A 12,685-nucleotide genomic window follows, 5' to 3' on the forward strand; every position below is an offset into this window, starting at 1 on the left:
TGTGAGTATGGCCTGAGAGGATAGAAACCGGAAAGACTGAGCTGACACGCTTATTAGTTTAGCGGTCTGGAGAAAGACGAGTTTATCCCGAAGGAGTGACTCGGGAGAATGGATTTATACTAGCACCAACTTATGACCGATATCAAAAGGGAGGTTGGCGATGTTCTAGTCATTGATGTCAGTATGACTGATCGCACTTACCGGGGGCCAGCAATCGGACTACAGAACTACGCCGCGCAGCACGCCCGCTGGGCTTGGGAGGGAGAGAGAAAGATATTGGCAAGCTTCTGGGATCAGCCAGGGTGTCCTACGTAGCCCGTGGTCAAGGTCTGATGCTACTGTTGCCACAAGATTGTGGGAAAGGGACGTCCATTGACATGTAAATCGGACTGTGACATGCTCGGTAGGTCAGGGCATAAGCACGCGGTACAAGGAGGACTATAGAGTCACTACGTTTTCTATCATTACGTTCTAAAACAGTTGGATTGTGTAAGATCCAGCAAGTGGCTCAGAAATTATCCCAATACAAAGATGATAAACAACACATCACCTGCACCAACTTGGACACAACAGCCATGTTGTTGGAGTCTTTGTCTCAACATAGTCATTTCCTCAAAACAAAGGCTTTGTGCAGTCAAACAGTGCCATTGTTAAACATTTCGTATACACTGCCGCACTGGTATATATACTGCCTCTGGTTCCCCTCTTCTGCAGTACAATTATTTCCCATCCACCCTCATCACAATCCAATCATCATCTATCCTCAACCATCAAGCACACACCAATAACATCAGTTGTAAGATCCCCAAGATGCCTCAATACTGGACCAAAGATTACGAGCGCAGCGGGCTCCCCCGTGCTCACCGAGCAACAACGCGAGGAGATCCGCGCCTGTTTCGCGGACGACCTGCAGACCCACCTGCGCGACCGCCTGGTCGGCATCGCCAACGCCCACTACCAGGCCGGCCAGCCCGACCCCGGCCAGCGCACCCTGCACGTGCTCTGCGCGTCCATGACGGCGACGGCGGCCGAGGTCCGCGGCTGGTTCCAGTGGTTCGGCCACGCCACCGACTTCGTGCACGCCCCCGGCTCCGCCTCCGCCTCCGTCACCTTCTCGGACGCCGACGACGCCCGCGACGCCTACGAGCATTACCGCGCCCCCGAGCACGCCCACCTGATCCGGCGCATGGAGCTCGAGAAGACGTCCGGGCCCCAGCTGTCGGTTAACTACCCCGCGGGCAGCCCGGGCGAGTTCGATGTCCAGGACCCCGCCATGCGGGCCGCGGTCGAGATGCTGGAGATGCTGCCGACTTCGACGTACGCCACCGTCCTCATCAAGATTTCGGGGGAGCTGAGCGATGCGGACAAGGCCAAGCTCGAGGAGGACAAAATTTATGTGCTCGGCTCGGCCCTGGCGCCTCGCATTTCTATCGCCTACGATTTGTTCTAAGCGCGCCCTGGCCAGGAAGGGACGGGGGCCAATGAGGTAAGACCCCGGGAGCTTTACATTGTTACTGACCGTAGGCAGCATTGTGCGGGTACCGACAGAGCCGGGTGAAGCGCGATGAATAGGCTTCATCAACGGCAAGAAAAGGGATTGCGGGTAGGTTAACAGTATGCATTCGTAATACAACAATTATCGAGAATTTAGGTACGCAGAAGTGATATGTGGGATATTTCAATCCCTGAAGTGTGTAACACCATATAAAACGCCAAGGCGAGAGGGTAGGGTACCCTTCTGGAAAATTAGACTCTTCCCGGGTCTGAAGACGAGTGAATTGCATTTTCTCGTACAAAATAACAACCACTAAAAGACAGCCGGACTATATCATTAGCTATTCGTAGTCGAACCTGGGCCCGCGGCCCTTGGAGTTGGCCTACCGCCTAAGGCTGGCAGGGTGCCAGGATCTCAGTAAGTCCAGTAAAGCAGCCAAACACGTGCTCTTTCATACACCCAGAGCCCCAACGGCCGGCATGGCGGTGGGCCCGCCACCCCGAGTTATATTACCAGCGATCAGATCGATTGGAACATTCGATCGGCCTGTACGATCGTTGCGTTTCCCTGATCCGACGTGATCATACATCCCAGCACTAAATAATAACCACCATTTCGGGTTCTACGTCGCCAAACATCCGGAAGAGTGGCTCATAGGCCATGGAATAGGAGGTTATCCGCCACATCCCCACCTGTTGAAACGATTCGTGGGCTGCCGGAGCTTCCCGGTACAGGACCAAACCACACCAGACACCGGTCCCGTGAACTGCAGGCTCGTACAGCACAAGACAGTGCATTTCAGACCCATCAGGCATGCCATGATCCTGCAAACGGTAGTCCGGTCGGAACGTCACCCTGGCAGTACCGCAGTTCACCATGGCCTGAAAATGGTGTATAGTTCCGCTGTTGCTGGCATTGTAGTTAACGTAGTGGGAATTCCCTCGAATCATTCTACCCTCTACCACCAACTTTCCGTCGCGGACCTGCCCGAACGGATCGATGCCTTGCGGAGTGCACTCGTCCGAGACAGAGAGATACGCGTCTCGGCTACCCGACAGATTCCCAAAGTCATAGAACCCCTCAATGGGGCCGTCGATGGAGGCCCATGACCACGAAGGTGCTCGATAAAACGTAGCTCTACTATGGGTGACCCCATCGTTGGCTGACCGTTGCATATGCCACTCTTCTCCCCACCTCCGTATCCGGGATGCGCCGAGGTAGGTCTTATTGTGCACTGTAGTTCCGATCCATGATGTTCCCTAGTCCTGAATTGAATCGACTTCGAAGGCGGTCTGACCAAAAGCGATTCTTGAGGTCCAGAGGTGAAGGTGGCAGAAATCGTCAAGTGGGAGTTGAGATAGAAGTCGACCATCTTGGATGACTGCTCTTGCCAGTCCTCTTCACTATCCTGGAGGATGCATAACGCATCAATCCATAGGTATGGAATCAGCAACTCCCGGCATACGGTAATCGCATCCCGGTACAGAGTAGATAGTTCTTCCCAAGGAATTAGTCGTTTGTGTTTTTCCCACGTTCGCCCTCAAGGTCCGTAGGAAGGGGGTTCGACCCCAGCAGTAGCTTAGGCAAGCATATTTCGCCTGTTCTCCGGGTGCTGCCACGTAGAGTGAGACAGTGCAATGATTTACGTCCAAAACTCGACTCGGAAGAGGCGTCCCCAGCCGCAGCTCACGCTTGCATGGCCCGTGGCCTGTCAGCTCGGCGATCTTGGTTCCGGGTATTACTTGGCCCTCTTCACATGCTTGCATCCAGTTATGAATGATGCTGAAGGTTTCCCCCGTGATATGACGTTCGGAGAGCCGACTGAAACCGCGCATGTATATTCTGAAGTAAAATAGGAGGCGGGTCGTACGGATTCTCTTCGCGCCACTTGTCGGCGCCCTCAACAAGTCGTTCGAGGCTCAAGTAGTTGGGATTTTCGCTTCTTTTGCACTCGGGACGTTGTTCCACGTATACATGACCCGCCATCTTGTAAGGAATACGTTCTCTGGCGATCGATAATGCCCGTATCATGTCAACTACGGATTGCCATTTTCCCCTCATACTTGTAACGTCATCATCTGCGGCTGAACTGGGCCCACCCACTTCGCGTTCATTGGTGTCCGGGCTGGTATCAATCTACGAATAGAAGTAAGCACATAACAAAAACGCAAGAGCACCTTCCTGCAGAGCGGGAATATGACCAAGGATCTAGTATGTAGGGTATCTATTTGGACGTGCTTATTTCGTACGTTCCCGGACATAGAAGAATAGACGGGGTTTGGAATATAAACGGCCGGTTTAAGAGATAAAGACTTATGCGAGGCTTATAAGTAATACCACCGCCTAGGCGTACATCTTACATACCTATCAACAAGAGCTACGGTGGCAATGCTACCGCAACGAACGTGGACAGCAGACGGTTTTGATTAATGAGTGTCTCTGTCTCTCGAGGGTATCGACGGTATTGCTTCCGTACTAATGAGGACCACCCTCGGCACCCTCCCTTCTTTCCCTGGTCGAACCCGGCAAGGACAAGAGGAACAGAGAAGTGAAAGTGGACTCTTTAACGAGCGTTAGGTATACGAAAGAGGTCATGGGAAAGAAGATAGAAAAAGAAGCAAAGTTAGCATTGTAGCCATGGACGGCGACTCCATCGCCTTCTCGCCAGTTTGTCCTCAATTGGCAAAGTGGACCCCGGAAAAGGGCCAGAAAGCATCGTGCTCCTTTTTCTTGATTGTCGGTTGGACCACACCTCTCCAGCCATAAGGATAATATTTAAATTCTGCATCAATCAGAAGCGATCTCTTAGGAGAAAGTTCCTAGACAGAACAAAAAAAAGTAAAGATTACCACATTGCACAGTTAGATAATAAAGACCCCATCGCTACGGCAGACAGGGGAGGGAGTATGAGCGCCCTGGTTATAACGCAACAGAACGTAAATAGATAAATTCATACCTGGGGCTCTGCGTCCCCATTTTGCTCCGAAGGAACAAGGACAGGGACAGCCTCCTTTCCGCCGGCTTGCTTGCCGGCACCGGGGCTGCCCGAGTGCTCTTTGCCGTCAGGGGGGGCCGCCCGAACAGCCATGGCTGGCGGCTCTGCCATCACACTTGCCAGAGGAGCGGCTGTGGCCGTGGCAGCCAGCAGCATCACGAGGCGGGCGAGGGGATCCAGAGGCCATTTTCGGGCTCGGACTGGTGAAGGTGCGGCTGACGATGGAGAAGAACCAAGATATCGAATAACATGTACAAGGGCTCATGTGCGTACAGTATATAGAGATAAGGCTTAGAGAAGTATAAGTAGAGCGCCTTCTCTTTTATAATAACTGTAATAATATCTAGTAATTTAAGTACTTTATACTTTTATTTTAATAGGTTATAAATTAAGATTAACGGCTTAATAATTAAATATAAGTACTTTTTTACTAATATTTATTAATTTTATTTTATTAATTTTTTTTAAATTAAATTATTTTTAATTATATTCAACGAAATTTAACGAAATAAAAGAATAATTATTTTTTCATTTTCTTTATTTAATTTTTATAGATTTATAAAAATAATTATAAATTAAAACGCCCCTAGGTAGCCGGCCGGTCCCCGTAGCGACGCATGCTAGGAACTCGGATGCAAGGATCCATTCGCCTGGATTAGCTTCCAAGGAGGATAGGGGTGCGGTGTGATGTAAGTTTAGCTCCACTGGTTCAAGACATTGGTTCCTTTACGACGAGGGCGTATTACCCGTATGTGTGACCTGCCACTATTTCAATTACCTAGCTCGTTATAGTATCACATCACATTTCTCTACAGTTCTGAGCTCCCCCTTCTTACCCCCAGCTCATTACCAAGACTAGATCTTAGCCATAAAACGCCACAGAAACGAGCATCAGCCATGCGAGAAGCGTCCAGGATATTGTTCATTCGCATCTCCTCCACTTAAAGTACAAGGACTCCGTCACCGCCCCCCTCCCTGTTTTCCCATACAAGCCGGTCCCAGGCCCCTCTTTCGTAGTGAAGGCGACCCTATAGTTGACATCGATGATGCCCATGTAGCCCGATCTGTCCGAGCACAGAGACCACACGGATTTGGACTCGGGTATCTCGAAGCTCGTCGTGAGGTCGCCGTCTGACGTGCTAGCGGGCTCTGTCCTGGCCCTTGACGTTGTCTAAGCCGGAGGGTAGATGTACATTAGTCGAGGCATCGTTAGTTTTGAACCCGTTTTTAACTTGCACGTGGCTGGGCCAGGCCTATATGTCTAGAGGGAGCACTCGGGGGTAGGAATAAGGAGGGGGGGGAGGTAAACCTACCGTTTTAGCAGCATCCTCGACAAAGAACGAGATCATCCACGTTGACATCGTCACGGGCGGCGTAATGGCCAGGTGCCCCGGAACTCCGCGCCGTCGAGCGCGACCTGCCATCCGGGCGCGGCGCCCTCGAACTGCATGCTCATCTGGCAGAAGGTGCTGCGCTCCGTCAGGTTGGTGCCGGGGCCGATCCGGGCCGTGAAGTCCCGGAGGCGTGCCGTGACGTGCTCCCAGTCGGCGCCCACGATGTCGACGCTACCGTGCGCCTGCGAGGCTTGCGTGCACCCGCTGCCCCAGAACTTCAGGCGTGAGGTCTTGGGCCGGGGTTCCGGCAACTGTGGCGGATCCAGATTGTCTCGGGGGACGATTGGGTAAGTCATAGTGGAGGCAGAGACAGAGGCGCTCCAGGCGAGGGCTGCGAGGAGGGTTGGGGCGGTAGATAAATGCATAGTAACAGCGCGCTGGGCGTAGCTGGAGACTTTTTGGTTTTGCTGTGGGCTATATCGTAATGAGTCTGGTTCAATGGTCTACGGTAGAAGCAAATAGCTATCTCGTGACGATCTTGCCCACAGAAAGAAGTCAAGAGGATCGCGATATATTTATAGATGGTTGCATCAGCACCATGCCCGGCGGGAGGAGTGTCCAACACCCCAAGGAACCTTTATCCGCAGGCAGCTTCACCTGACCACACCGGTGTGCATCCCAGAAATCTCGTGGTTTAGACATGTTAGAAGCCCTAACCTCTCAAAAGGAGGCATTCCTCCCTTCGGCAAGCACCAATCAGGAGTCGCGTTGGCCAAGTGGGAAAGCATTTACCCATATTATCCAGTTGACGTCGGAAGAATAGGCTTCTAGGCTCTGTGGCCCGAGAGTAGGGTCGCTTCGATGCAACCACGCGGGGTACAAAAATAGCAAGCGAGCCACCATGTCGGATTAAAAAGGGCAAGCTGGACGCCAGGCGTGAAAAGTTCATATAATTATCTAGCTAGCTGGCATGACTATTGAAATTTGTGACCCGAATGGGAAGGCGACGGCATCGTGCTTTCATACATGTCTCAAGCAAGGGATCCGAGTGCGGAATTGGGTTGGTTATCCAGTAATAGGTGTGTCCTGGAATCTAACCCTAGAAGCTCGACAGGGAATTCATGTCCGTGTTTTGCCGTCGCCCTTCGACCTGATAGTACGGCGGAGGTGGGGCGTTACCAGGACTGCGTTGTCGGCACGATCGGCCACGGAGGCCCTGGGCTTTTCAAAGGTTGGGGAACCTGGGCCCCGCGACGAGCCGGTAAACTTACCGAGTCCATGCCTGAGTTCGGATTTCAGCTGACGTCATCGGCCTAAGGGCGGCCCGATGTCGCTACGGAACACAGCACAGCGCTTCAATTAAATCACGTGTTGATATATTTGTCGTTTGACTAAGCCATAGCTCGCCTTTTTGCTGCCTTCTGATACGCCATCAAACGCCATAGGACACGTACCACGCTGCCACGCACTTCGTCTACGGATTTTAGTGTGCCTGCTTTCTTCGTTCACGGGTCGGTTAGGGCCTTGCACCGCCCAAATTAGTGGCGCTGGCGGGGCCGTGGTGGGGCGACAGGAGATGATCTCAATTCTTAGGGGACTACTGAAAGGGGTCAAACACACGACACTATAAATCTATGGTGATGTTCTTCCCATCTTGATGCATCGGTTCATTCCAGGGCCAGATATCGAACGGACATAATAAAGGACCTTGCACATTCAACAACAGATATACCCCACAACCACCTCTCAGATCTCCGATCCGATCTCGCTGTGCTGGTTTGTAGCGCAGCGCAACGCCACAAGACAAAATGAGCACCAGGGAGCTGCAAAATTCGAGGGTGGCCACAGGCGCCGCCGCTCTCCATAACCAGCCCTACCAGGCAACAAAAGAAGAAGTGGAGGAGGAGAACCTCTGGCCCGCACCGGCCATGGCCCCCGCCGACAGCGAAGCCGGGGCCGGCGTCGACGTGGACGACTACGGCGAGACGCTCGCGTTCCTGCGGTGCTTCGACACCATGTACCTGATCGATGACTCGGCGGCCATGGCGCCCTACTGGAACGACGTCAAGGCGCTGCTGGAGCGGCTGACGCCCATCACAGTCAAGTACGACCCGGACGGCATCGACATCTTCTTCCTGAACCACCGGCCCAAGGGCCTGCTGTCGGGCATGACCTTCCGCAAGTCCGGCTACCGCCGCATCGGCGGCTACGGCGACCACGACGCCGACGCCTCCAAGGACGTCAGCACCGTGCACGGCATCTTCAACCGCGTCAAGCCGGCCGGCAAGTGCAACCTCGGCGCGCGCCTGTCGAAGCTGCTGACCTGGTACTGCAAGAAGCTCAAGACGGACGAGGAGGACGCCGCTTTGAACCTGATCGTCATCACGGCGGGCAGCTTCGACGACGACATCAAGGCGCCCTCGTCCAGGCCGCCAAGATGCTCGACCAGATGGACGTGCCCGAGCACCAGGTCGGCATCCAGCTCTTCCAGATCGGCCAGCCCAGCCCCGAGGTCCAGCGCACGTTCGAATACCTCGACGACGAGCTGCACCTCGAGGCCAAGACGCGCGACATCGTCGACACCACGACGTGGACGGGGCAGCCCGGGTCGCTGTCGACCGACGACCTGCTCAAGGTCGTCCTGGGAGCGGTGGTCAAGAAGCTGGACGAGCGGAAGGCGGGGCTGAACATGCCGGACTCGGCACCCCCGAGCAAGCGGCTGGACGGAGAGGGCGACTTTCTCTAGAACTTATCTTTGATGGTGGCAGCGTTATCTATGCCCACCTTAATTCTCACAAATGATGATTATATAACGGCCGATTCTATAATACATCTTCAATTCGAAATTACTACCTGTTGAATCAAAAGAATACACGCCGGTCATTGGAGGGGGGTGAGGGGAGTCAGTGAAAGGGGGTTGGTCTTCAAACAAAAGGCCAACAATTCGTGATAAGAGATTAGTGCCTGACACTGAAAGGGTGAGACAGAACCCCAGCATAAGTTTCAAGGAATGCAGCCAAAGACGTGCCTTTTTAGAACCCCAAGAAAGTCCCGCCGGCCGGCACGGCAGTGGACCCGTAACCCCAGCGCAGGCCGATCCCCAAGTTGAATCATGGCGGTAATAGAGCTGTTAGGAGTGAGACGATGAAATACATAATATTGCACAATATAGAGAAATAGATGATACATAAAAAGATATCTAGATGAAAGTAAGAAACCGTACAAAAGAGAGGAACGGCCCAGTGCTATATAAAGAAAAGAAATAGGTGAGGAATCACGTGACTCCGTGATCTACCCCTGTGTTTCCTGCAAAACATAAAGTTATGTAGGGAGAATTCAGCGCTGCAATCAGTACTTGGTGAGATACGTGATGTGCCGTTTCGGAAGAAGGAGATTGCGACAGTGTTTCGGTCATTGGCAGCTGAACAGAAGGACACAGGCTGGAAGCCTGTCACGCGATTTCCATCAAAGACATGGAGGGCGCTGCTTACTGTTAGTCGAAGCCCCTGCCCCGCATAAGCAACCTATTGCCTAGCTGCGCCCCTTGCAACCCTCCTCGAGGAACCGGTCACGCTCATAGGTCACACCTCAATTGCACAACCATGGTTTCGAGCTTGTTGATAAGGATTCTCACCCCAATCCTCGAGGGAAACTGCAATCTCACATCGAATCCTGCGACGCGACTGCCCCTACATCAGCAAGTCACTTTCCGACAATGTCCAGGGAATTTCGGCAGGAACAGACTCGTAGTCTGTATTCCAAACTTCCCAGGAAATCAAGCATCTCCAGGCTAGTCACTATTTACCCGACCGACCCCGCCAGATTATCCCAGGGGATGGTATGCGACATCGACGAGTTCAGCGTCAACGATATCACCATCCAATACAAGGCTTTGTCTTACTCCTGGAAAGATGCCGATCCTGACGAAAACATGTACATCATCTGTAACTCCACGCCTGTCAAGATTAGCATGCATCTTTATAAAGCTTTGGACCGGCTGAGAAGCGACTCCGAACCAGTCAAGGTCTGGGTTGATGGTTTGTGCATCAATCAAAAAGACGACGCGGAACGATCTCATCAGGTCCAGATTATGCGCGAGATCTACCAAAACAGTACCGAGGTGATCGTCTGGCTTGGCGATAGCAAGGACAACGATTGGCTAGGGCCTACTAGTACCGACTCGAAGCCTCCTATTGAGCGCGAGCGCGACGTATGGGGAGCTTGGTGCATTATACGCTTCTTAGCTCACGGGAAGCTCGCTTCTGATATCCCTGCCTTTCGCAACCTAGATGAAGCTGGACCCATCATGAGAGGCTTTGAAGCCATTACCGAAAGATCATGGGTGAGTAGTTTCGAGCCTTATCCTATGAGAGTGCCAGCCCCGCTAACCTGAAGTCAGTGGGAGCGTGTGTGGGTGGTACAGGAAGTGGTCGTCGCCAAGAAGGTCTCGGTCGTCTACGACACCATATCTGTGTCGTGGGAACTGCTTTGCAGGGCCGCGGAACAATTACGCAGAAGCCAGCAAAACACCCACCTGGATTCCATGTATCCGTACGTAACGGAAGGGCAATCGTTGTCGAACTTTGCCCGGCTGGTCTCCGACATTGAATCGACAAGGCTAGTGTGGAGGTCCAGGGCGCCCCTCGTGGCGCTCCAACTGTTCCGGAAGTTTCGTTCCCGGAAGGCCAGCGACCCCAAAGATAAGGTCTTCGCATTACTCGGTCTGGTTCAACACTGGGGGCGAAGCCAGCAGTTTTCTGCTGATTACAGTGAAAGCATCGAATCTACCTTCTTACGGACGATGATGATGCTGATTTCGAGCATGGAAAGCCTCTCTGTCCTAGCTGGCTCGACGGGCCGAGCCTGCCTCGAGGCAAGCAGAGCTCCCTCTTGGGTTATCGACTGGAGCTCCTGGGATGAAGAAAACGAGTATAGCAGACTGAAAAGCCTTGTTATGTACAGTGCGGGTAGCAATCTTCAAGGCAGCGTTCGGCTACACGGTGATGATATCCTCGAACCACCAGCCTACCAGATTGGGAAAATACAATTCCTCGGCGACGAGCTAACAATACAAGCGGCGACCAGAATGAGGAGAACCGTGTCCTCGTGGGAGGGTTTACTGGTCCACGCTAACGATCCATATACCACAGAGGAGTTTGTTGAAGAGGCGTTCTGGCGGACGATTTGCGGGGACGTCGAATACTTTATGAGTCAAGCGCCGCTTCAAGGGATGATGCCTCAAGACGATAGCAATGACTCTGGGGAATTTCAGAGAGCCTCGTTCAATGCTGAAGCGGGCTGGGAACAGTGGCGGTCGGCTGACAAAAACCATAATAGGAAGACATCTCTTATCGGAAAAGACTGGCTGGAGGCTCCCGATCAAACGACCAACGGAAAGAAGCGAAATGCGTTCAACTATGCCCTTAGCTGCGCCTCGGGAGGTAGACGATTCTTCGTCACGGACCAAGGGCACATGGGCATTGGCCCGAAGGACATGACGATTGGAGATGACCTCTTCATCCTTTGCGGTAGTCAGGTCCCTTTTGTCCTACGCCAGAGCCTGCAGAAGCCTCGAGCATGTCAAAGCTCTGTACCGGAGACGCTCTTCAAGAAGAACCAAAAGCAGCAGTACATCCCTGCCGGAAGAGGCGCAAACGAGGAGACGCTTCAGGCGCTCAGAGGGGACACGGGGACATGCAACCAAGTGCACTGGCCTTGCTACAAGGTTGTTGGGGACGCATATGTGCATGGGGCTATGCATGCGGACCAGAATATTGGCCACACGCAGACCACTGTCTATCTCGTGTGAACAGGTTCCGAGGACCATAATCGTGAGGTAACTGGTCTTATTTAAGAGAGCATGCGGCATTTTGTCCCACAGGATAAGTGCACTCCTGTGCTGAAAACGCTGGGGCCGTGTTAGGGCTCAAGGGTAGAGGGGCAATGTGACCCAACCTGGCGCAGAACGCGACATTGGGAGGTGAATCAACCTAGCAATTGTAACTATGTGTAAGTAATACATCATAGAAGGAGTCATACAACTGAAATGCGAGCCTAAACCACCGTCTAGCTTTGTGGTGGGGCTGGTCTGTAAGCTGTCATCTGGCCAGGTTGCATACGACCTACCCCTATTGATATATAACTACCCATTGCCAGACTGCTAGCACGACTTAATCCCGATTCTAAATAATGCCACGCGAATGGATCTTTCCGTGCTTACTCTGCCAGTTTCAATTTTAGACGGGACTACACTCAAAATAGGGGCTGGACGTAAAATGGTTTTTTCCATAGTGAGGTTCAATCTAAATTATGTCTGTCCATTTTCTAAACAGAGAAGATACAATCACAGTCGGTCAAGTCGTTCTCCCCCTTACCTGTCTTCTCGATCTACGCAACAGTTGACAGCCGTCACGTGGTCCGAGGGGCGTAAGTTGACACCGACCCGACTCCACAGGCTGCTGCTGTATATAATGAAAAAAGGAATACTTTTTTCATAGACACCGACTAACCGGACAAAGTCCGATGTGGTGTAGTGGCTAACATTACACGCTCTCATTGTAGATCCGTGTAGCCCGGGGTTCGATTCCCCGCATCGGAGGTTTCTTTTCTATTTCATTTTTAATTTTGATACGTTCACAATATAAACTCGCTGCAAAATGGCTCGATTCATACTTTGAGACCAGTGATCACTATTCACCATTTTCAGGTTACGGTCGGCGCGATCCAAAGACTGCTGGCCAAGGGTAAAAACGAAGCGTCGAGTTGTGCCATGAGTTCATTGCCCTTAGCCCTGCGCCATCGAAGCGCGGTTAGGCTTCTTGAATGCAACTAGCTTCGGTAGTATTGGCATCAAATGGCCCT

At 52.5% G+C, this 12,685-nt stretch overlaps 6 protein-coding genes across 6 annotated transcripts; 3 read left to right on the plus strand and 3 right to left on the minus strand.

The window, feature by feature from the left end:
* Nucleotides 1-396: 396 nt before the first annotated feature.
* Nucleotides 397-1,450, plus strand: PG994_012617 (uncharacterized protein; the record flags this gene model as incomplete). The annotated part of the gene is made up of 2 exons (XM_066864026.1): nt 397-403; nt 795-1,450. The coding sequence occupies 2 exons, from the start codon at nt 397-399 to the stop codon at nt 1,448-1,450; spliced, it is 663 nt and encodes a 220-aa protein (XP_066710174.1).
* A 641-nt stretch (nt 1,451-2,091) lies between these two features.
* On the minus strand, nt 2,092-4,646 carry PG994_012618 (WD40 repeat-like protein; the record flags this gene model as incomplete). The annotated part of the gene is made up of 5 exons (XM_066864027.1): nt 2,092-2,615; nt 2,663-2,903; nt 3,142-3,316; nt 3,366-3,631; nt 4,452-4,646. The coding sequence occupies 5 exons, from the start codon at nt 4,644-4,646 to the stop codon at nt 2,092-2,094; spliced, it is 1,401 nt and encodes a 466-aa protein (XP_066710175.1).
* Nucleotides 4,647-5,412: 766 nt separating this feature from the next.
* Nucleotides 5,413-5,851, minus strand: PG994_012619 (uncharacterized protein; the record flags this gene model as incomplete). Its single annotated transcript, XM_066864028.1, has 2 exons — nt 5,413-5,661; nt 5,804-5,851. The coding sequence occupies 2 exons, from the start codon at nt 5,849-5,851 to the stop codon at nt 5,413-5,415; spliced, it is 297 nt and encodes a 98-aa protein (XP_066710176.1).
* Nucleotides 5,852-5,853: 2 nt separating this feature from the next.
* PG994_012620 (uncharacterized protein) lies at nt 5,854-6,249 on the minus strand (the record flags this gene model as incomplete). The annotated part of the gene is made up of 1 exon (XM_066864029.1): nt 5,854-6,249. The coding sequence occupies one exon, from the start codon at nt 6,247-6,249 to the stop codon at nt 5,854-5,856; it is 396 nt and encodes a 131-aa protein (XP_066710177.1).
* Nucleotides 6,250-7,632: 1,383 nt separating this feature from the next.
* On the plus strand, nt 7,633-8,570 carry PG994_012621 (uncharacterized protein; the record flags this gene model as incomplete). Its single annotated transcript, XM_066864030.1, has 2 exons — nt 7,633-8,202; nt 8,253-8,570. 2 exons carry the CDS (start codon nt 7,633-7,635, stop codon nt 8,568-8,570), a joined length of 888 nt encoding a protein of 295 aa, XP_066710178.1.
* Nucleotides 8,571-10,130: 1,560 nt separating this feature from the next.
* Nucleotides 10,131-11,633, plus strand: PG994_012622 (uncharacterized protein; the record flags this gene model as incomplete). The annotated part of the gene is made up of 2 exons (XM_066864031.1): nt 10,131-10,166; nt 10,224-11,633. The coding sequence occupies 2 exons, from the start codon at nt 10,131-10,133 to the stop codon at nt 11,631-11,633; spliced, it is 1,446 nt and encodes a 481-aa protein (XP_066710179.1).
* Between the last annotated feature and the right edge of the window lie 1,052 nt (nt 11,634-12,685).

The sequence above is a fragment of the Apiospora phragmitis genome, assembly GCF_038363925.1.
Source record: "Apiospora phragmitis strain CBS 135458 chromosome Unknown utg000010l:1.0-9815664.0:9184709.0-9829525.0, whole genome shotgun sequence".
NCBI lineage: Eukaryota > Fungi > Ascomycota > Sordariomycetes > Amphisphaeriales > Apiosporaceae > Apiospora > Apiospora phragmitis.